This window comes from Danio aesculapii, chromosome 12 (genome assembly GCF_903798145.1).
Source record: "Danio aesculapii chromosome 12, fDanAes4.1, whole genome shotgun sequence".
In the NCBI taxonomy this organism is placed as follows: domain Eukaryota; kingdom Metazoa; phylum Chordata; class Actinopteri; order Cypriniformes; family Danionidae; genus Danio; species Danio aesculapii.
The window spans coordinates 34,729,634-34,752,348 of NC_079446.1; the positions used below are offsets into that span (position 1 = coordinate 34,729,634).

General features: G+C 33.9%; 1 protein-coding gene across 7 annotated transcripts in view; it reads left to right on the plus strand.

The window, feature by feature from the left end:
• rbfox3a (RNA binding fox-1 homolog 3a) overlaps positions 1-22,715 on the plus strand; it is a 756,006-nt gene that overhangs the window by 715,254 nt on the left and 18,037 nt on the right. For 6 of the 7 annotated variants that reach the window (XM_056469067.1, XM_056469069.1, XM_056469066.1 and 3 more), the window contains 2 exons: positions 146-210; positions 10,203-10,281. In XM_056469067.1, coding sequence (XP_056325042.1) covers positions 146-210; positions 10,203-10,281 — 144 coding nt within the window. Of the gene's footprint in view, positions 1-145; positions 215-10,202; positions 10,282-22,715 lie in introns of those variants that run through there. The other variant, XM_056469070.1, reaches the window with a different exon arrangement.

Sequence of the window (22,715 nt, forward strand, 5' to 3'; positions counted from 1 at the left end):
TTCAGCAGCTCTCTTAAGGCTGTAACTGAGCTTTTGGGACTGTTAATGTATGAACAGTCCAGTTGTATTGTGGTCCTAAAAATCTGCTGTCATTGATGCCCCGCAGTTTGCATTTGCCTGACGGATGTCCCTATGTAATTGACAGGGTGGCTATGCAGCATACAGATATGCCCAACCAGCCGCAGCAGCCGCAGCCGCCTACAGTGACAGGTAAGAGTTCACCGGCACCTCCTGTTTGACTTTCCATAATTGGTTGATGCTTAAAAATCTTCTGAGATCAAAGTTTGGCTCCGTTTACACTGCCAGTTAAATGTGACCCAATTCCGATCGGATCTATTCTAAAAGCGCATGCATTCGGATATACAGAGATCGGTTTCAGGCTTCCTTCATATGTGGAAATAAATCAGATATAAATCAGATATTTGACAATGTGACTATCATGTAAACAGGCAGATCTATTGAGGAATTCCAGTTTGTTAAAAGGAAGAAGGCACGTAGAAGAAAAAAGCGTGTGTGGAGACTCCAACGTGGTAAACAACAACAACAACAGAGGAAACATGAAGGAGGAAAGAGATCAGTCGCCACAATTTGCTCCCACCAGACCTGAGATCTCTCTCACAAATTCCTCTGAATGGTATAGGATACCATATATAAATCATAGGCCCAAGCTGCGATGGCGACCCTTTCCCTTCTCCTCCACCTGTGCCTCAAAATCATTTTAAAGTTGGGCGAACTTCGCATATTTCGCAGAGCTAAAAACCAAGACAATATCTTCCAGTGTAGCTAGAGTGGCGCGGATGCTAGAACCCGCCTTTATGCATGCGCGACATCGTAAATTGTATGTCAAGTGTAAACACATATATCAGATATGGGTCACAATTAAAAGATTGTGTAAACGGACAGGCAAAAAAATCAGATTTAGGCAACAAATCGGAATTGGGCATCAAGACCTGACAGTATAAATGTGGCCTTAGAGATTTTGGGCTGTGTATATTAGCTCTTTGGTCTATATAATGTTGATTTATGAACCACGCTTCCAAATACTAAATGTGTTTGTCTTTATCTCGGTCTGAGTCACAAGAGGACACTGGTTTATGAAAAACTTGAGATCAAATCAAATGGTCACACTTTATTTTAAAGATGAATAAACTGTTAACTATGACTTTTGCCTCAATAAACTCCTAATTTGCTGCTTATTAATAGTTATTAGGGTAGTAGTTAGGTTTAAGTATTAGGTAGGATTAGGAATGAAGAATAAAATCATGCACCTTATGTACTTTATAAGTATTAATAAGCAGCCAATGTCTTAGGTACTAAGCTGTAAAGAAAGTGTTTTTAACTACAGCGGTTCGAACTGTAGTTCTGCTGAATGACTTCAAAGTTATCAGTATGATAGTGAAAAACTGTACATTTCCAATCAAACCATCCTTCTGCAATCTTGTACCAAAAATGGAAATAAGGGCAGCATTAATAGCTAAAAATGTGGGACAGCATTGCTATTATGTGATTGTATTGTATTGCAATATGAATCAATTAATTGTTGATGTTAAATCAGAAGTAATTCAAAAATACTTGAAAATTACTTAAAAACTGAATTAGTTACAAAATAATTGTAAAAAGAAAGATAAAACATGCAATGATAAAAACATATGATAATAATTGTACCCAGCTTAAATGTAAAATAAAGTTACCTGAGTGAGAGGGAGAGACAATGGCCAGAGAGTAGGCCTCAAAGAGAGCCTGATAGCAATAGAGCGAGAGAAGATAGACTCCAGAGCAGAAGAGGATAAGTGGTTACGGAAATAAAGGTTGAATTCAAGTTTAAAAGGCGAGAGTGTAACAAAGATTGGGAAGCGATGTCTAAATGATTTCATTTAAGCCAATTTAATGAGAAAGCAGATCTGTAAACACAAACTGGGCATTCAGAGTCAAGGAAGCACTTTTCAGAATGACTTTAGGACTCAAATACTGCTTAAAGTCACAATGGATAATGTGTCAACAGGCCTTAAAACACACACATCCAATGCAGCTTCTTTCCTTCGAAGAAAAAGTTTAAGTTTATGGTAACCTTGTTACTTCTGGAAAAATCTGGCAAAACTAAAGAGCCAACAGATAAAAAAAACATATGATAATAATTGTACCCAGCTTAAATGTAAAATAAAGTTACCTGAGACAGGAGGAGGAAGAGAGAGAGACAAAGACCATAGATTAGGCCTCAAAGAGAACCTGATAGCAATGGGGCCAGATAAGATGGAGGAGCAGAGCAGGAAAAGAGAGCCAGAGCAAAGTTCACCACATATTTTGTATCTTTCTTGACCATCTGACCAAAGCCCAAATACTGAGACATACAAACTGACCAATCAACGTGTGACCACACCGTAAAACCCTGAAAGTCCACACACATACTGTATTAATCAGTCCCTGATCTTATCAGTATCTGCCTTTGGTATCTGTATGGACCTTCGTGGTGAAAAAGACATGTCCTGCCATATAAACAAATGCATATGATAATTTATACTCTTACAAAGCCAATAGATAAGAACTGTTACTTAACTAAAATGTTACAGTACAAATTAAATGTATTTTGGGGCTGTGAAAGTTTTTGGTTTTCTTTTTTTAAGTGTTTAATCCTGGTCTGTACACTCACGGTTCAATAATTCATGAGAGAGACAACATATTAGGGATGTCCCGATCAGGTTTTTTTGCCCTCGAGTTCGAGTCATCTAATTTTGAGTATCTACCGAAGCCCGATCTGATAATTCTGAAATACATACAAAAAAGAATAAAGAAGACCGAAGAAAGAGATCCAGGATGTTCTTTATTTTTTATTTAATTCACCTTATTTTAACATTCCACAACTCTGTTAATAAACAAACAGAGCACTTCTGTAAGGTAGCTTGAACAATCAAGTAATAAATAACATCAATAAAAAAAATCTAAAATAAAAACAAACAGCACCTCAACTTAAAATAACCGACAGGCAATCGCAAGTTTACATATCTCACATTTTGCTATGGCAACGTTGACGTCATCAACATTATAATACCTCTGAAGTGCAGACATACTCACGCTTTCCGATTCAAGCTGCTTCCGTGTTCTACTTTGCCGGCATTTAACCTATAGCGTATATATATATATATATATATATATATATATATATATATATATATATATATATATATATATATATATATATATATATATATATATATATATATATATATATATATATATATATATATATATATATTCGAGTCCTGATCAGGAAGTATCATCCGACTGAAACCGTGTGATCGGACCTGATTTAGTGATCAGATCTGGACATTCCTACAACATATTCTCAAAAAACGCCTGTGTTTTTATAAACATTTTGTGCAGTGTACAGAACTAGTTGTAAATGATGCATTTTAACACACATATCTGTACATAGAAATCTCCCAAAACATCATACACTACATCTGTTGGCTCATTAGTTTTGCCAGATTTTTCCAGAAGTAACAAGGTTAGCATAAACATAGCATTATCTGCAAAATAAAGAAGCTGCATTTCAAAACATCACGAATCAGCCCAGTGTGTGTGTGTGTGTGTGTGTGTGTGTTTTAAGGCCTGTTGACACATTATCCATTGTGACTTTTAGCAGTATTTGAGTCCTAAAGTCATTCTGGAAAGTGCTTCCTCGACTCTGAATGCCCGGTTTGTGTTTACAGATCTGCTTTCTCATTAAATTGGCTTAAATGAGATCATTTAGACATCGCTTCCCAATCTTTGATACACTCTCGCCCTTTAAACTTGAATTCAACCTTTATTTCCGTAACCACTTAGCTTGCTCACTTCAGGCCACAGGGTTGAGTGCATGTGTGTGTGTGTGTGTGTGTGTGTGAAGACGAAGGTGGTGCAGGGTTGTCAGTAATTTATCCAGGACCTGTGGGGACCCTGTCAGGTTGGATCAGGCCAGGCACTGGTTTAATCTAGGCAAGATTGAGCGTGTCAGTGCCGATAAGGCACGGCCCTGCCTGCCAGCCTGAAGAGCCCAGATAATGTAAGATTTATCAGAGCCAAGCACAGATCCACATCAGAGCAGGTGACAAGACTGGCATTCCACCGCACTTATTTCAGCCCCCTTCCTGCGTCCCCTCTTTCACTCCAGCTCTCTTTTTTCTCTCTCCACTGCTTTCTGCATCACTTGTCGTTCGCCTCCTTGCTTTCACATAAGCCAGCCCAGCGTTTCGCACTCTAATTTGATATGTCATGGCGGAGGGTTTAAAAGTAAGTGTTTAAATGACACAGACTCCTGAACTCACCTCTTAACAGAGAATTAATTCTCTCATCATTTACTGCTGCATGACTTTTTCTTCTGTAGAACACAAAAAGAAGACATTTTGTTTTGATTTTGTCCATGCAGTGAAAGTCAATAGGGTCCAGAGCAGCATTAGACCCCATTGATTTTCATTGTGTGGACAAATAAACTTCTTTTGTGTTCCACAGAAGAAAGTAAGTCAGATATGAGGCCGAGTTTTGAGGTTCTCATGTCTTTTCAAAAAGTTGTAAATTTATCTTTTGCTTAATATAAGATGCTTTATATCAGGAGTACCCACATTTTTTGATGAATGTAGGGCCAAAAACCAAATATCATTGACAACTGTGGGCCGAAGAAAAATAAACCAAGCCATTTTACATTAAAGTTGCCTAATTTATTTCCTAATAGAAAAATAAGTAGAAAGCATTACTTTGAATCATATTACCTAATGCAATATAACGCCTTTAATGATAACTATTGAAATAAAATCATAAACATTCACATTTAGGCAACGCGGTGGCGCAGTGGGTAGCGCTGTCACCTCACAGCAAGAAGGTCCCTGGTTCGAGCCTCGGCTGGGTCAGTTGGCGTTTCTGTGTGGAGTTTGCATGTTCTCTCCATGTTCGCGTTGGTTTTCTTCCGGGTGCTCCGATCCCCCCTCACTATCCAAAGACATGTGATGTAGGTGAATTGGGCAAACTAAATTGTCCGTAGTGTATGTGTGTGAATGGCATTGTATGGGTGTTTCCCAGTGATGGGTAGCGGCTGGAAGGGCATCCACTGCGTAAAACATATGCTGGATAAGTTGGCGGTTCATTCCGCTGTGGCAACCCCTGATTAATAATGGGACAAAATTTTAATAAAATAAAATAAAATAAAATAAAATGAATGAATGAATGAACAATCATGTTTATAACACAGTGGAGTTCAACACTGAATACATTAGTCAAGCAGAATCTACCTTTGCCTTGATTTGCTCACCAAAGTCCTCTATCCGTCTGGTGACAGGATGTACATTTTAAACTAAATCTAATTAATTGACACCATTTCAATTGAAACTTTAATTTCAGTTAGCTTTTTGTAGCTTAATAATAAAACAAACAAATAAAAGGTTAAATTAAATTTGAAATGACAATCTCTAAACCATCGCCATCATTCCCCCCTTTCTTCTTAGATACGATGGCGGGCCAAATCAAAGGTTACCATAGGCCAACTTTGCCCCACAGGCCCTAGTTTGGGCATCTCTGCTTTATTTAATATGAAAAATGTATTTGACTTTTTGTCTCGCATTTTTGATTTATAAAACAGTTCCAAGTTTATTTAAATTGCATTTTATAATTCATATTTTTTTTCTCAAAATTGGGGCCTTGTTTATTAGCAGGGTTTATCAGAATCTCACAATTCATATATCTTGTATTATACTAACAAAAATGTCTGAATTTGTAAGATGAATTAGTTCATGTATTTACTAACATGAACAAATAATTAAAAATACGTTTATTACAGCGTTTATTAATCTTTGTTTATGGTGGTTAATAAATATAAAGTCATTCATTGTTAGCTCTTGCCAATTGACAGTGCATTAACTAATGTTAACAAGCACAACGCTGGATTTTAATAATGCATTAATAAAACTATGATTAATAAATTCTGTACAAGTATTGTTCATTCATGCTAGTAAATACATTAACTAATTGAATCTTATTGCAAAGTGTGACCAAACATATATTTAAAGGGGTTCTCTTACTATCAAGCCATTACATATCATCACTATCATGTTAGATCTTCGAAACAAGAACTGCCCCCTAATAAATATCAGATTTTTTTTTCAGATTTATGAGACCCCAATTTGAAGTTGCCATTTTTTCCCCTTCTTGAATTTGAGTTTATATCTATTTAGCAGTTTCAAAATGTAATGTTTTTATTCAGTGGAGGAAGAAAATGCTTCAATAGTAACATATTTTGTGTTCACTGAAGAAAGACAGTCACGGAGAAATAGAACATGGCAAAAAAATGGCTAAGACTAGCTGTCCAGGTTTACCTCAGAGCGGGTCATTCCCCATCCCGGTTAATCTGCAGGTTAAGTAGTAGCCTGACTTGAGTGTTATGGGGATTCCCAGCCACCCTGGTCTGCTGTGTCTGTCACCAGCAGTTAAAATCCCCTCCGTGCTGCTCTCTCTCTCACTCCACTGAGCTGGCCTGACCTTTGATGTTGTAATAATCCCGCACGACAAAAACCTGGTCAGATCCGATAGTATTTCCATATGTAATAGCATGTCTGTGTGCAGGATTTCCCCTCTCTCGGCTCTTTTCTCCTTCCTCAGTCTGTGCCCTCGGTCCCCAGCTCGGCCTGCCTTATCTGCTCCCCGCAGGCCCTCATTTGCAAAGCGTATGTTTGTAGAAAAAGTCAACAAATGAAAAAGGGATGTGTTGGGGGGTTAATAAATAAATAAAGGAAGAAGTAAGGCCCATCGTGAAGGAATTAGTTCCAAATCGGTACCAATGAAAAGAGTGAGAGAACGCCACCGCCACCAGCAGCCCTGTGCCTCTTTACAGTGCAGCCTGGGTAAACAAGAGAGGGCAAAGGAGCATGAAAAGGATAAAGAGAGCTGTGAACATAAACTCTCTGCCTTGTTCACTCGAACATGCACAACAACACAAAATCCAAAGCAGCCATGCATTTCTTTCCTTGCTGGGTCCTTCCTGCTCCACTGTATATCTGTAGTACTTTGCAACTTTTAAAATGGGAATTTGATAATGTTGTCACTTAAGGAAGCATTTCTATAAAATGGTTTAGGGGGGTTTATTTAGATATATAACCCTTGTATGGTCTGACCTCGTAGGAAATGCATCATTCTAAAAGTGTTAGCCAGCACTCATTTTGGGGATTTACACCTACCTAAATTTAAATAGTAACAGTTCTTGACCCCAGTGAGCTATAAATGTAAATTAGGTATCATTGGAAAGAAGACACTTTGAGCTTTACTATGGTCCATCTAGAAAGTTTCATGCTAAAAATATAAAAGTTATACATAATGAAGTAATGAGAAAAAATATACTGTGTTCAATATTTGATTTTATATACAAACAGAGGAAAACATTAATGTAATAACCTAAAAAAAAAGTGTCTCATGAGTTTATATTTCGAATTTGATGATGATAGCATGCAAAATAACATTTCTGTAAAAAGTTTTCTGAGACTATATCGGTGTCCTTCTTTTCCTCACCGTCTCAAAAATTACCTTCCCAAACTAAAACAGTAACAGTTGCTGAATAATTTGGTCTAAATTCACAGTTCATGTATCGTTGGAAAGAAGACACTTTAGACTTTACTATCCATCATCTAGAGTTTATGGTGCTCAAAACAAAAAAAATATAGATGCCTAACTAATGTAGAAAAAATTGCACCGCACTAAACATTTTATTATTTCATAAACAAATATTTATAATTAGTCCTGGAGCAATACAGAAAAGTAAAAGGTCAAAAGCCACACATCTGCTGATTTTATGTTTTGAATTTGATGGCAATATCATGTAAAGTAAAATTTCTAGAATTGTTTTTCTGAGACAATGTCTTGTGATTTTCTCCCTCTCCCTGTTTGTGGAGAAGCAGTCTGATGAACACATGTACTGAAGATTTCTAACAACTATTTTAGTAATTTCACATACCCCTTCTTTTTTCTTACTGTAAAATAATAGACAGAAACGTATAGTATGAGTGATTTTTTTAAAAATCATAGTAGTTTTCACGTTTGTAGATTTGATGCTTTATAAAAAAACAGATCATTTTATCTAAGTGAATCATTAAGCAAGTGGAATTAATGTATTTGTTTAAGAATCCTTCAGAGAAATGTTTGTTGTTTTGTTAGAAATACATTTGGTTTCATAAATTTGGACTGTTTTAAGAACTCATTAGCTATGAATTCAATTAAACTCAAAGTGCTTTCACACCTGCCTCATTTAGTTTGGATAAAACATACCAGACTTTGTTTGCCTGTTTGGTGCAGTTGAAGCTGCAGTCACACTGGGCTTTTCCTCTCATAGACTTCCATTCATACGCACGCGAATGCGTCAGACCGGAAACGCGGGGTCATGCGTGAAGTTTCGCATGTTGCTGCGGTGCAAAGTTCAAGCTTGGTGAACTCTGACCTGCGAAATCGCATCACTTGACAGCGTGAGACCAATCGAGGATCAAAACAAGACCTCTCTGGACAAAAATTTAAAACATGGAGCAATCGCTCGCTTTTTTTAATGTCTAATAATCTTATTTAATCCCGCCCCATTTCGCAGCGCCGTACGACAGAATTTCGCACACACAAACTCTGGTGTGACCGTAGCTTTACTTGGGCAGGTGTGAAAGTGGCAATTGTACTCAGGTGAGCACTAAATGTAGGCTAAACAACCCTATCAAGACCTTCTTAAAGAGGTGGTCTCGGTACACATTCAAACAAACCCCGGAGCCATCTAATTTGAGATGAGAACGTAAACGGACCTCATACTTTGCTTTTTTTGGCTAAACCAGCTGCCGTGGTCAGCTGTGAGGTGCATTTTGGGATGAGAGAAAGGTTTTTGACACAATTACGGCAGGTCGCGGACAAAAGTTTTGAGGAGGTCCATACTGCCTACTGACTTTTCCCTCCACTCTTCGTTAACATCCATGTTTTGCGCACACGTTGATTCTGACCAATCAAACTGCAGTTCAGGAAATAATCTATCCAACGACTAGATGAACAATGTCACATGACTGCTTCTTAGTTAGTTTAAACTGATTCAGTTCAGAGCACTCGGTCTGGTGTGAAAAGGAAGCAAAATGGCTGAAAATGCTACAGTGTATCACATTTAAGGTAACGTACTACAGATGTGAAAGCACCCTCAATTTAATTTCACTCCACTCTTGTCAGTGGAATTAATACTGGTATTTCTCAGATTATTTGTTCTCATGAATTACATACAATGATATGATCAAGCATATGCCAATCATCCAACTAATCAATCAATCAAACAAGTCATAAATAAACAAACAGACACTAGATTTTGCATAATGTGTGTTACTTTATTCTGAACAATAGAACAAACTAAATTCCAACTATATTATATTTTATATTCCCATGTTTATGTAATTTTTATATATTTAGAATTGTTAGCATTATATGTTTTCTGTAGTTATATTTCGACATTACAATAATATAAAGCATGACATAATTCATCAAATCCATAGCTCGTAATTCAACATTTTCAACATTTTTTGAATATAATTCAACATTTTCAACATTTTTTTCAACGTTTTTTTATTTTCTCCACCACTTTCCGGAAGATTTTTTGATAATACATTTGCTTTAATTATTTAATGAATTTCACTAATTACAACATGAAAAGCAGCAACTTTTTTAATTTGATTCTGGAGTGAAAGAACACCTGCACAATTTCCTAAAAGGCATGGTACTAAAATTGCTCAATTCACCCAAACATTCACCTAATTGTGATATTATCTTGAAAGAATACATGATTTCTGTCTTTAAGAATGTATGCTTAATAATTTCAAATGCACTGTTTTTCATTTCTACATTCCTTTTTCTTTTCCATTCTTCTATGCTTTCCTTTTTCAGCATCATCTCCCCCTCTGACCAATATAACTTTTACCACAAGCTCATAAGATAAAATACTCTGTGCTTTTACTCCAAAACAATAACAAAGCTCCTATCACTTTTAACACACTCTTACCTTTATACCGTATATTTATGGCAAGCCAGTGATTGCATTTTTATCAGACAGGAAGAAAGAGAGGTCGAGAGAGGGAGGAAGGGTGTAGAGTGATAATGGATCTGGTTCAAATGAACAGCGTTCGCTGAAGCATACCATCTTCTCGTAGCTTCAATGCCCTCTTCGTTTCTTGCTTTTCCTTCAGCTATGGCAGAGTCTATGCAACAGCAGACCCTTATCACCACACGATTGGACCTGCAGCCACGTACAGCGTGGGCACTATGGTGAGTCTAAGAAACGTGATGCATGAAACATTCATCCATGCCCTCAAATTACAGAGACTCAAGCACCCCAACAACATACTAGGCAGAGCTCAAATATAATAATGCTGACGGATATCACTGTTCATTCTGTTAGATGCTGCGAATGGAATAATTGTAAATATTATAAAGGAACTGCAGTTATGTATTTGGGGTGGCTGAAGTCTTTAATGTTGTATTTGCTCATATTTATATTTGGGGTCCAAAATTATCAGTCGTTATATGTATTATTCGTTAAATTTATTGTTCAAATATTTAATCAATTCCTTGTGTCTTCAATAAAAAAGGCCGGGAGAGGTTTTTCTTCAAAGGTTAATATATTAGCAATTTATTGGATACAAATGAATAATTCGATTCACAGAATTCTGTTATACTTAATGCAATGCAAGAGTTACATTCAGAGGTGCGCAACAAGTTTCATTGCCTTATTCACTGTTTTATATGGAGCTGATATTAACAGGTGGAGTTTAATGGAATTAGTCACTTGTCAATCATTCTCCAGTTCTTCTTTGGCCGCACCCATACATACGTCCTCTTTTTCTACAAATTCTCTTGTGCAAATATTCTGTGCTCACAGGAAGTTAATTTTAGTCAATCAGCTTCATCTTCTTCTGTAAAAATGCTTCATTAGTATGCAAAACATAAAAATATATCACCTTTAAGCAATACAAATACCATTATTTATTAAAAAAAATAAATCAATCAATCAAAAATATATTCCTTTTCACAACACTATACACACTGAAAAAATACTCAAGATTTACTTTTAAAAAATTTCAAGCAAATTTTACATTCTTATATCAGATACAATTAACTTGTCAATATCATGTAAAATTTACTTAATGTTTAATCTAGCACTCCTAAATTAATGAAGTAAAAGTTAATTGATTATCTTTAATTTTGAGTCTATATTTATTCAATTTATTTGTTTATTCATGTAATGTCAAGTTCTTGTTTTAGCAAAAGGATCCTTTTTTAAATAACAAAATATATCTTATTAGTTACAAATTAGTACATTCTGCATAACTTGTTTAATTAAAACACACATTTTCTCTGACTTGGAATTTGTTATTTCACTTTAGTTTAAGCAAATTGAACCCAAGAGCAAGTTTACTTTAAAAATCCTTACTGATCTCAGAATTAGAGTTAGCATAGCTATGGCGCTTTGAGTAAAGCATCAAACATTAATGTTGAAAAAATGCCAAGATCCAAAGCACGAGTGCTACTCTTCTGAAAGATGGTAACTGCAAAACTAAAAACACTTACTCAAAACTCTTCTTAATGTTCAAGCTAATCTCTTTTCTCTTAATCTCTTTCTCTTAAATTTAAACACCTAAGATTGCTTTTATTTTCAAAATATTCTACTCTTAATTCAGTCCCATGCAAAGCATTCTGGGAACTACACATCCATTATGACATATCAATTATTAAAATGTACTTAATATTACTAAGTTTGCAAGGATCAGAAAATATTTAAATATTACAAGTAAATGAATATTAATATTTAACTCTCTTTACTCGTTTCATTTATTACAACTTTAAAATGATGAGAGTAAATTTATTAGATTTTACCACACCAAAAAGTCATTTCTTTGTTATTTCTTTGATAGCTAACGTTTTTAGTTCATTGTAACTTATTCAACTAAGTTAATCATGTTCTATCTTAATTTTATTAGTTACGCAAGCTGTTTTAAGTCAGTTTAACATAATATAAGTTCAATGGATTCATAAAGTTAATTTGATTCAGCTTAAAAATTTAAGGCAACCAGGATTTTTTTACAATGTATGTATTTTTTAATGTATAGAATGTATTTTTGTTTATTCTAATTATTACTATCTAATTACTATTATTATTAAAACCAAACGAAAAAGCAATGGCAAAAGCAAGCAAGAAGAGAAACTTCACAGAATGTGAATTGGAGGTACTCCTGTCGGAAGAACTGAGTTATTTGCAAGTTTGTCCTCCAGAATTAATAACAAAAGAAAAAAAATAGAGCGGGAGAGTTTAGCTGACATGGTTAACGCAGTGGGGTCTGAACATCGCACTTTAAGGGAATTAAAAAAAGAAATGGTCTGATGTAAAGGTGCAGGTAAGAGGAGAACAGCGGTGCACCGTCAAAGTGTGGACCGAACAGGCGGGGGAACAGGGGATGATGAACTATCACCCTTTGAGGAGAGTTGATTTGAATATTTTATCTCAAATGGTGTCAGAGTTTCAGTGACTTTTACAATTTTTGCATTAAAAGATATTTTATAAATACTATAAAATAAATAAAGTGCTAATTCCAAAAACAGAGTCTTATGTAATAAGCAGGATGTTTTTCTGAACATTTTGGTACTGTTTTTATTGTATAATTTCATATGGTTGAAATACCTGACCTATTTTTGGCTCAAACTATAACAGGAGCAAAGAATTTAATTGGTTTAAAGTCGAATGTCTAATGAATGTCAAATGTCAAACTAACTTTACCGCGGTTCAACAGCATGGTATGGAAACCTTATATACCTGCTAGACATGCGGATGATCCCGTCCCATACAGCTGGCATTGCACAGCTCAAAGATACTTTGTAGTGTGCAATTTAACATAATTGCCCATGGAAATAAAACAAACACACACACAATAAATACAGATACGCCAGACATGAAGTTGGCGTGGACCAACGCACATTCTCACATTAATTTCATCGTTAGTAAATCCAAACGTGAGCGAGAAATAAGTTTTTGTGCGTACGCAGCATTGATACATGAGGCCCCAGATGATCAGAAAATAAAAGTTGGAATATAAAAGTCCCGGCAAATTCATTTTAAGTATCTTTTTACTTTTAACATTAAAAATGAATGTAAAAAACAGTACATTTGATTTTGTTCCTCGTGTTTCAGATCCCAGATAAATGGCCTGAGGACTGAGGAAATACATTTGTAAGAATATACTCAAGGCACTTCATGGGCTTTTATTTTGTAGATGAGAGTAACCATTAGATTTTAACATTAAACACATCGCTGAAGAAAAACAGATCCCAGATAAATGTCTAAAGATTGTAGGAATATTTTCAGAATGCAACAAATGTTTTCTTTTGGATATGATAGCTTTTTTTATTCTAATAACTCACTTCAGCTACATCAACAATCCCTCCTACAGATAAAACCTTGTAATCTTGCAACAAGCCAACATCTGAAGTGTTTTATTTACTCTCCAAAACAAATTTACGCTCGTATTTGTCATTTGGGAAAGTGTTAATTTTGGACCCTGTATACATTTGCATTAATAATGTCATTAGAATAGATATATGTTTACATATTCCGAGACTCATCAGCTGATATATGTGTGTGTGACAATTTGTCAAAATGGATCCTTGGTGTTCTGTATCTCATTAAATGCAATGGGTAATCCAGCGCACTGACACTTGATTAGACCTTCCATCTGATGTGGGGATCGTCGTCCTGTTAATGTTTGTTTTTAGCTAGCTTTTGCAGCTAACATCAAAGATGAAAAATTCTAAAACTCCTATCTGAACACAAAAAGAGAAAACTCTTTATGATTTGTTTTTTTGCGGCTGTTGGTCGGGACTTTTCTCAAGATTAACGACCATCAAGCGCGTGCAGCAGCGTGCCGAGGGAGATTAAAGAAAAGGCGAGAGATAGAGGGAGAACGACGGGGAAAAAAGAAAAAAAAAAAAAGATTCCATCGCACCCACCTCCCCCTGCCCATGAGGCTTATTGGACAAACACTCTGCCTAAGACAAATGACTGGAATTTACCAAGTCGACATCCGTGTGATTCTCAAAACCGTACTATTCCCCGGTGCAGCTGCTAGCTAAAAGCTTTCATTAATTAAGACCATTTTTTTCCTCTTCATTTACTTAATTAAAACTGTGGCCTGTGTTGCTTTTTTTGCCTCCTTTTTCTTTTTTCAAATTTTCCTCCCTTTCTCAAGACTTCCATTTGCCACTTTAAGGCGTAGCAAAATCCTTCGGCGCTCCTCCGGTCCAATGAGGGCCGCAGGGGGGCCGAGGTGGGCTCTCAGAGTTCTCAGTGATCCCAGGACCGAACCGGGTGTGACTCAAACGAGCAGAACTCTTTTTAGTACTTACTCTGAGCCTGCTGAGAGTGAAGTGAATATCATTAAATCATATTTGACCAGAAGATCACAAGTAAAAAGTATTTAATAATGAGCCCCTCGGAGAGTTGGGGGGGGGGGGGGGGGTTCGTTTGCTTTGCTCTCTTTTAGAACAGAATTCATGCCACGTTTAAGGCGTGTGTATTTTGCACAGGGTCGGAGCTGAGGAGAAAGGCCCATAGAGCCTTTGAAGATTTTTTGTATTTGGCATTACTGCAGTCCGGTTAAGGAGAGGCCTGAGAAAGTAGCGAGTGTTAGATGTTTTCAGTCAGATCAACCTGAAGGCCAGGCAGCCATGATGGAAAGGTTCAATACAGGGGAGCTGATGAAATCAACCAGCAGGATGCAGGATCCTGTTTTGAGGTGTGTTCACGCCTTGCCAAAACTACCGCAATAACGAGATCCTGTATAGTGAAAAAGCGCCCATGTCCTTGTAATTACTACTTGCAAAATGTGAATTTTCGAAGAGATCAAACTTGTACCACCTAACAGAATTGCATAATTCCAAGGACATGAGCTCCTACAAGTAGTCCAGGGGCCTGCTATATAATTTCTAGGCCCCCTGACAAAATATTAACTCTACCCCTCTGAAATCAGTAATTACACAGTGGAGGGTGGATAGAAATCTGTAGTGTTTTATTCTGCTTTTGGCAGAAATCATAGTCGTACTTTGGGGGGATTTCGCTCAGCTGAAATCTTTGTGTCGTTCTTAGGGGGATGAGCCCCATCAGTAGAAATTAGGGATGTCCCAATCAGGGGTTTTTTGACATTTGATTTTGAGTATCTACCGATACCAAACCCGATCCGATACTTCTATAATAAATAAAAAAGAATAAAGAAAAGTGAAGAAACAGATCCAGGATGTTCCTTATTTTTATTTAATTCACTATTTTAACATTCAACAACTCTGTTAACAAACAGAGCACTTCTGTGAGGTAGCTTGAACAATCAAGTAATAAATAACATCAATTCTTCACTTTTGGACTTTAGTGCCAAAGTTTACATATCTCACAGTTTGCTATGACAATGTTATCGTCATCAACTTTATAATACCTCCAGACCACAGACATACTCGCTCTTTCCACTTCAAGCTACTTCCGTGTTTTACTTTGCCGGCATTTAACCAATAGCATGTCTGCAACATGTGAAGTCAAGCTGCACGCGTTGCTGTTTCTGTGTGAAGTCGAGAAAAAGGTGTAATTTTGTGCCACCGCATAACTGTAGATGTGTTCAAAAATAATGAAAATATATATATTTGAGTCCTGATTGGGGGGTAACGTCCGATTCCAATCGGGTTTGAGGATCCCCTTTGCAGAAGTCATGTTCTATAGTGAGTCTACCTTGGTAGAAATCAAGAAATCACAGTCACAGTATGGCAATCTTCCCCATGATGAAAATAATTTGGGGTGCCCTTCAGTAGATCCGGTACATTTTAGCTTAAATCAAGATCATTTTCTGAGGGATACACCTTAGTTGAAACTACTGTTGTTCTGGAAGAAGGTTTACTATGGTAGTGACCAAAAAACGGGGGCTACCTATGGTAAAATCCTCATTCACATTTAGAGGGACACAACCTTCATTGTAGGTTCAGTCCCCTTCAGTTCAAACCAATCACATTCCTTGGCAGAAATCTCTTTCACGATCCAGGGAGACGGATCCCCTGTTTCAAACTCAAATTTTGGCAGATCTCGCTCAGTAGAAATTATTATTGTTCCAGGGGGGGTTATCTCAGACCTCAGTAGAAATGAAGAACAATCCTCTTTTGTAAACATTTAGTAAGAGAGTCTACCTTGGTACAATTTTTATCAGGTTAGTATTCTTGGGGTTAAATTCACATACCAGTGGATCTTGCTCAGTAGAAATCACAGTCACATTCTGGCAGAAATCCTGCCTTGGGTTCGCTATTAAATGATACTAGATCCCCGCTGATCATGGAATCATCCTAACCTTTCTCCCCATTTGTTGTCATGTCAAAATTACGATAATGTAAAAATGGCATGGCATCACTACCTGGCTGAACTCTGAACTCTGACACCCACCTGCCCTCGATTCAAACAGTAGCTTCATTCCAATCCTAAACCAACTTCAAAATGACATGAAAAGGAGGAAAATTCCAAAAAACTGTTCACCTCAAAGAATCTATTTAACACTGATTGGGTCATTTTTCTTTTTTTTCATCTTTGATGTTGCAGGCTAGCCTTTACAGAGGAGGTTACAGTCGCTTCACACCCTACTAAAGAGAGAATCAATCCCCCGACCACACAAATAAACAAACAAAAGCAAACAAACACAAACAAAACAAGCCACCCAAACGCCTCCAGCTCATAAGCGAACCGGTCACATTCAGGCTAAAGCTCTTCTTATCATCCTACGGTTATCCGGCATTTCTGTTGCTTGGCTATTGATTTGAAAACGTGTTTTGTTTGTATTGAAATGTGTGTTCTGGGAGGGGAGGGGCTGAGTGACAGAGAGGCGGGGGTGGGGGCTGGAGGGCTGCTGTCCAATGAGTTTTCTCATTTAGTCACGGCGTAGATTTATGGGCATGAGCTCAGCTGATTTATGTGGACAGGGAGTGGGCCAGGAAGTGAGTTTATTTGCCTTACTAAATGGCACAGCAATGAGCAACTTGAGCAAAACAACAGCAGCGCTAGACTCGCACACATATATTTCCAGTCCTTGCATTTAAGGCCCCACTGAACACTTATAAGAAGAGGCGATGACTGCTATTCATTAAAATATGAAAAGAAAAAACTCTACGGTTCGCATATGCTATTTGTAAACTACTAATATAGCCTTACTATTTTTTTTTCTCTCCAGTAAATATCAAAGAGAAATATGGACATGAACATTCATTTACAAAGCTCCAGCTTTCTCTTAAGGAGCCTATGATTGTTTACCAAAACGTATCGTTTACCTATATTGTAGTAGTGTTCAAACTAATAGTTAGTTAAATGGACCCTTCATTAAGCATTTGTAGTAATTCTCTGTCACTCACGCCCTCTTTCACTTTGATGTACTGTTATATAACAGAACATTTATTGTCTGTATGATTGCAACTGTATGTCATTTGGGGAGACTAATGTTTTATATATACATGTGTGTAAATTTGGTAAAAGGTATTCCATTGCCACAGGTGGACTTACAACAAATTTGATGAGATTTAATGTTTTTTTTTTTTATACAATAATATTTATCTACTTATTTATTGTTAGTTTGTTTGCTAGTAAATATGAATAAGTGTTATTAAGTTTCATTATTTTATAATGCTTTATTTATTTTCATTTTAACAAAGCAATAAAATCAACAAATCTGGTTCATTTTTCCCAAACTATTTATTATTTACAGACAACTGTGTATCATTTAAGGGAGTGATTCTCAACCACGTTTCTGGAGGACCACCAGCTCTGCACATTTTTCCGTGTCTTCTTAACCAAACACACCTGATTCAGATCATCAGCTCATTAGCAGAGACTAAAAGGCCTGTAAAGGGTGTAATAGAGGAGACATCCAAAACATGCAGTGTTGGTGGTCCTCCAGGAACGTGGTTGAGAAACACTGATTTAAGGTAAACACAAATATTATTGTTATCATTTACTTTTTATTATGATTCTACTTTATATAATTATAAATATACTTTAATTCTTATATACAAATAAAGAAACATTTTCAATTGCCACAGGTGGACTTAGGACAAATTTGATGAGATTTATTTGTTTTCGTATAATAATGTTTATTTGCTTTTTTTGTATATACATATATATGTTTGTTTGCTAGTAAATATAATTAAGTGTTATTAAGATTCCTTATTTTTTAATGCTTTATTTATTTTCATTTTAACAAAGCAATAAAATCAACAAATCGGGTTAATTTTTCCCAAACTATTTACTATTTGCAGGCAACTGTATATAATTTAAGGGATTTTAATACAATAACATTCATTTACTTGATTATTTTTAGTTTGTTTGCTAGTAAATATACAGTTGAAAACAGAATTATTAGCCCCCCCTTTAAAGTTTTTTTTTTCTTTTATAAAGATTTCCCAAATTATGTTTAACAGAGCAAGGAAATTTTCACAGTATGTCTGACAATATTCTTTCTTCTGGAGAAAGTCTTATTTGTTTTATTACAGCTAGAATTACATTTTTTTTTATTTAAGATAAAAATTATTAGCCCCTTTAAGTTATAAATTTTTTCGATACAGAACAAACCATCATTATACAATAACCTGCCTAATTACCCTAACCTGCCTAGTTAACCTAATTAAACTAGTTAAGCCTTTAAATGTCACTTTAAGCTGTATAGAAGTGTCTTGAAAAATATCTAGTCAAATATTATTTACTGTCATCATGGCAAAGAGAAAATAAATCAGTTTTTACAAATGAGTTATTAAAACTTTTAGGTTTAGAAATGTGTTGGAAAAAAATAAACAGGGGGGCTAATAATTCTGACTTCAACTGTAATTGAGAGTTAGGTATTATTATTTTAAATGCTTTATTTATTTTTATTTTAACAAAGTAATACAATCAGCAAATCAGGTTAATTTTTCCCAACTATTTATTATTTACAGACAATTGTATATAATTTAAGAGATACACAATTATTATTATTATTATCATTAACTTCTTATTATGTTTATATAATTATAAGTATACATTATTTATTATCTAAGAAATAAAGTAACATTTTTAATTGGCACAGGTGGTCTTAGGACAAATTTGATGAGATTTAAGTATTTTATTCATAATATTTGTTTATTTATTTATTGTTAGTTTGTTTGCTAGAAAATATAATTGTGTTATTAAGTTTCATTACTTTTTAATGTTTCATTTATTTTATTTAACAAAGCAATAAAATCAGCAAATCGGGTTAATTTTTCCCAAACTTTTTATTATTTACAGGCAACTGTATATCATTTAAGGGATATGCAATTATTATTATTATTATCATTTAATTTTTATTATAATTATACTTAATATAATTATAAGTATACTTTAATTCTTGTATACAAAATAAAATAACATTTTAATTGCCAATTAGGACACATTTGATGAGATTTATTTGTATTCATACAATAATATTTATTTACTTATTAATTGTTAGTTTGTTTGCTAGTAAATATAATTAAGTGTTATTAAGTAATATTATTTTTTAATGCTTTATTTATTTTCATTTTAACAAAGCAATAAAATCAGCGAATCGGCTTAAATTTTTCCCAAACTATTTATTATTTACAGACAACTGTATATCATTTAAAGCATACACAATTATTATTATTAATATTAATATTATTAATATAACTTTTTTCTACTTTGGTAGTATAAAAAAATCCCAAAGTATTATTATCATTATTAGAATTATTATTATTTTAATTAACAGTAATAATATTTTTTTGTATATATTTACATTCAGTAATACTAATAAAATATACTAGTATCGAACATGCATTATCTGATATTAATGTTTCTTCCAACCCTTTTTTTTAAACAAAACCAGTACACAAACACGTCTGCCTGTATCACAGCACATATTCATGCAGGAAAAGCCCCCAGCAAGGTTTCCTTCAGTTTTAATCTGTTAGATGTCACATAAAGAGTGTACACTTAATCAAGGCCGCTTCTGCTGCTCAGAAAGCATTCTGTAAATAAACACAGTGCGGTAATGTGGAAAGAGAGAACACTTCCCCACTACACGGTCTATTGCACCCTCTAGCTGATGAGACGTCCACAATCCCACTGCAACAACAGACATGACAGGGAGAGCAATTACCGTTCAGCACTCAAATCTCCATCAAACTTATGTTAATGCAGAGTCCAGTGGATTTTGAGATCATTTTATCTAACAAAGGTGCTGAGATGCAACAGGGATCAGATACAAAAAACAACAACATTAAATTAATCAGAGATCAGTTGTGATGTTCTAAACAACATGTTCAGGTATTGATTTGCTGTTGAGTAGATGTTTGGGACATTAGTCAAAAAAGTATGCATTTCTAATAGGAGTGAGCAGATTTAGTGTGCAAGGAAACAATTTGAAATGGGACAAACAACTCTTGTTCTAGCAAGATCAGTGAAAACTCATATGGAAACGACTTAAGATATTCACATCTCTAAAAACAAAAAATATATAAATACAAAAATTACAGCTAAAGACAGAATTATACGTTTTTTTATTTAATTTCATTTAACATTATTTTCTCCTAGAGATAGAGAGAGTCTCTTTTTTGGTTGTTAGCACTATATATATATATATATATATATATATATATATATATATATATATATATATATATATATATATATATATATATATATATATATATATATATATATATATAATATATATATATATATATATATATATATAGTGCTCAGCATGTATACCCCTCACATATCTGTCTTTTAAATTCATATTTTTAATAGGAAGCTATATATTACATTATATATAATATATGATAACTAGTACACCCAAAGTTTTAAAAAAAAAATCTATATTTTGCTTGAATTTAATTCTATTATCCTTCAATTTTTAAAAATGTTTGGTGACTAAAATATCATTTTAATAAATATATTTATTTAATAAATCTTTTTTGTTTAAATGTTCCAAAATACATTACCTGTATTCACTGAGAAATGGATAAAAATATTTATTTTCAAAATTATGCTGAGCACTTTATATATACATATATATATATATATATATATATATATATATATATATATATATATATATATATATATATATATATATATATATATATATATATATATATATATATATATATATATATATATATAAATTAATTTATATATATATATATATATATATATATATATATATATATATATATATATATATATATATATATATATATATATATATATATATATATATATATATATATATATATATATATATATATATATATATATATATATATATATATATATAGAAAAGGAATAGTCCCCTTAAGAAATAATTGGGTTGAGAACACGCCACTGTTGTCCAATGACTTGCCTGATTAAACTAATTAATAAAGTTAAGCCTTTAAGTTATGTATTATTTACTTTCATCATGGCAAAAAACAAAAGTAACTAGTTAGTTATTAAAACTATTATGTTTAAAAAATATGTGTTGAAAAGCATTAAACAGTCCTTGGGAATTTTTTTGTTTAATTCAATTTTGACTGAAGGGCTAATATTCTGTCTTCAACTGTGTCACATTTTTCAAAAAGATCAAATGCATGTCATTATTTACAAAAACTATATATTAGATAAAATGTTTGGACTTTTAATTAGCTTAATCCCCTTGATTAACAGAAGACACACTCTACCAAAACAAACAATTACAATTGGCTTAAGATTGGCAAGGAAAATTTGGCAACCTGCAGAACCTGGGAATAAAAAGACACCCTCTAAAATATCCTTCAGTGTAAAAAAATGTTATTTACCTAAAATACTTGCCAGGTGTTTTTGAACAAAACATTTCATCACATTAAAAATAATTTGTAATCTAATTTATTTAATATGATCACTTAATCTGTCATATACAATTGAAGTAAGAATTATTAGCACCCCTGAATTATTAGCCCATCCGGTTCATTTTTTTCCCCCAATTTCTGTTTAACAGAAAGAAGTTTTTTTTTTCAACACATTTCTAAACATACTAGTTTTAATAACTAATTTCTAATAACTAATTTATTTTCTCTTTGCCATGATGACAGTAAATAATATTTTACTAGATATTTTTCAAGACACTTCTATACAGCTTAAAGTGTCATTTAAAGGCTTAACTAGGTTAATTAGGTTAACTAGGCAGGTTAGGGTTTTTAGGAAAGTTATTGTATAATAATGGTTTGTTCAGTAGACTATCGAAAAAAATATATATAGTTTAAAGGAACTAATAATTTTAATCTTAAAATGTTTTTTAAAAATTAAAAACTGCTTTTATTTTAGCTGAAATAAAATAACTAAGACTTTCTCCAGAAGAAAAAATATTACCAGACATGCTGTGAGAATTTTCTTTCTCTGATAAACATCATTTGGGAAATATTTAAAAAAAGAAAAAAAAAAAAATCTAAGGGGGGCTAATAATTCTGACTTCAACTGTATATATTAAGTGTTAAATGTTTACATTTTACATATATCTGCCACACTGAATGATGGATTTAACCCATAATTTGACATTTAATTTTTATAAAAGACTTTCATTTTAAAACAAATATGGCAGAGAATACACACCGATACATACAGCTTCAACAAACAGTATAAAAACTAAAATAAT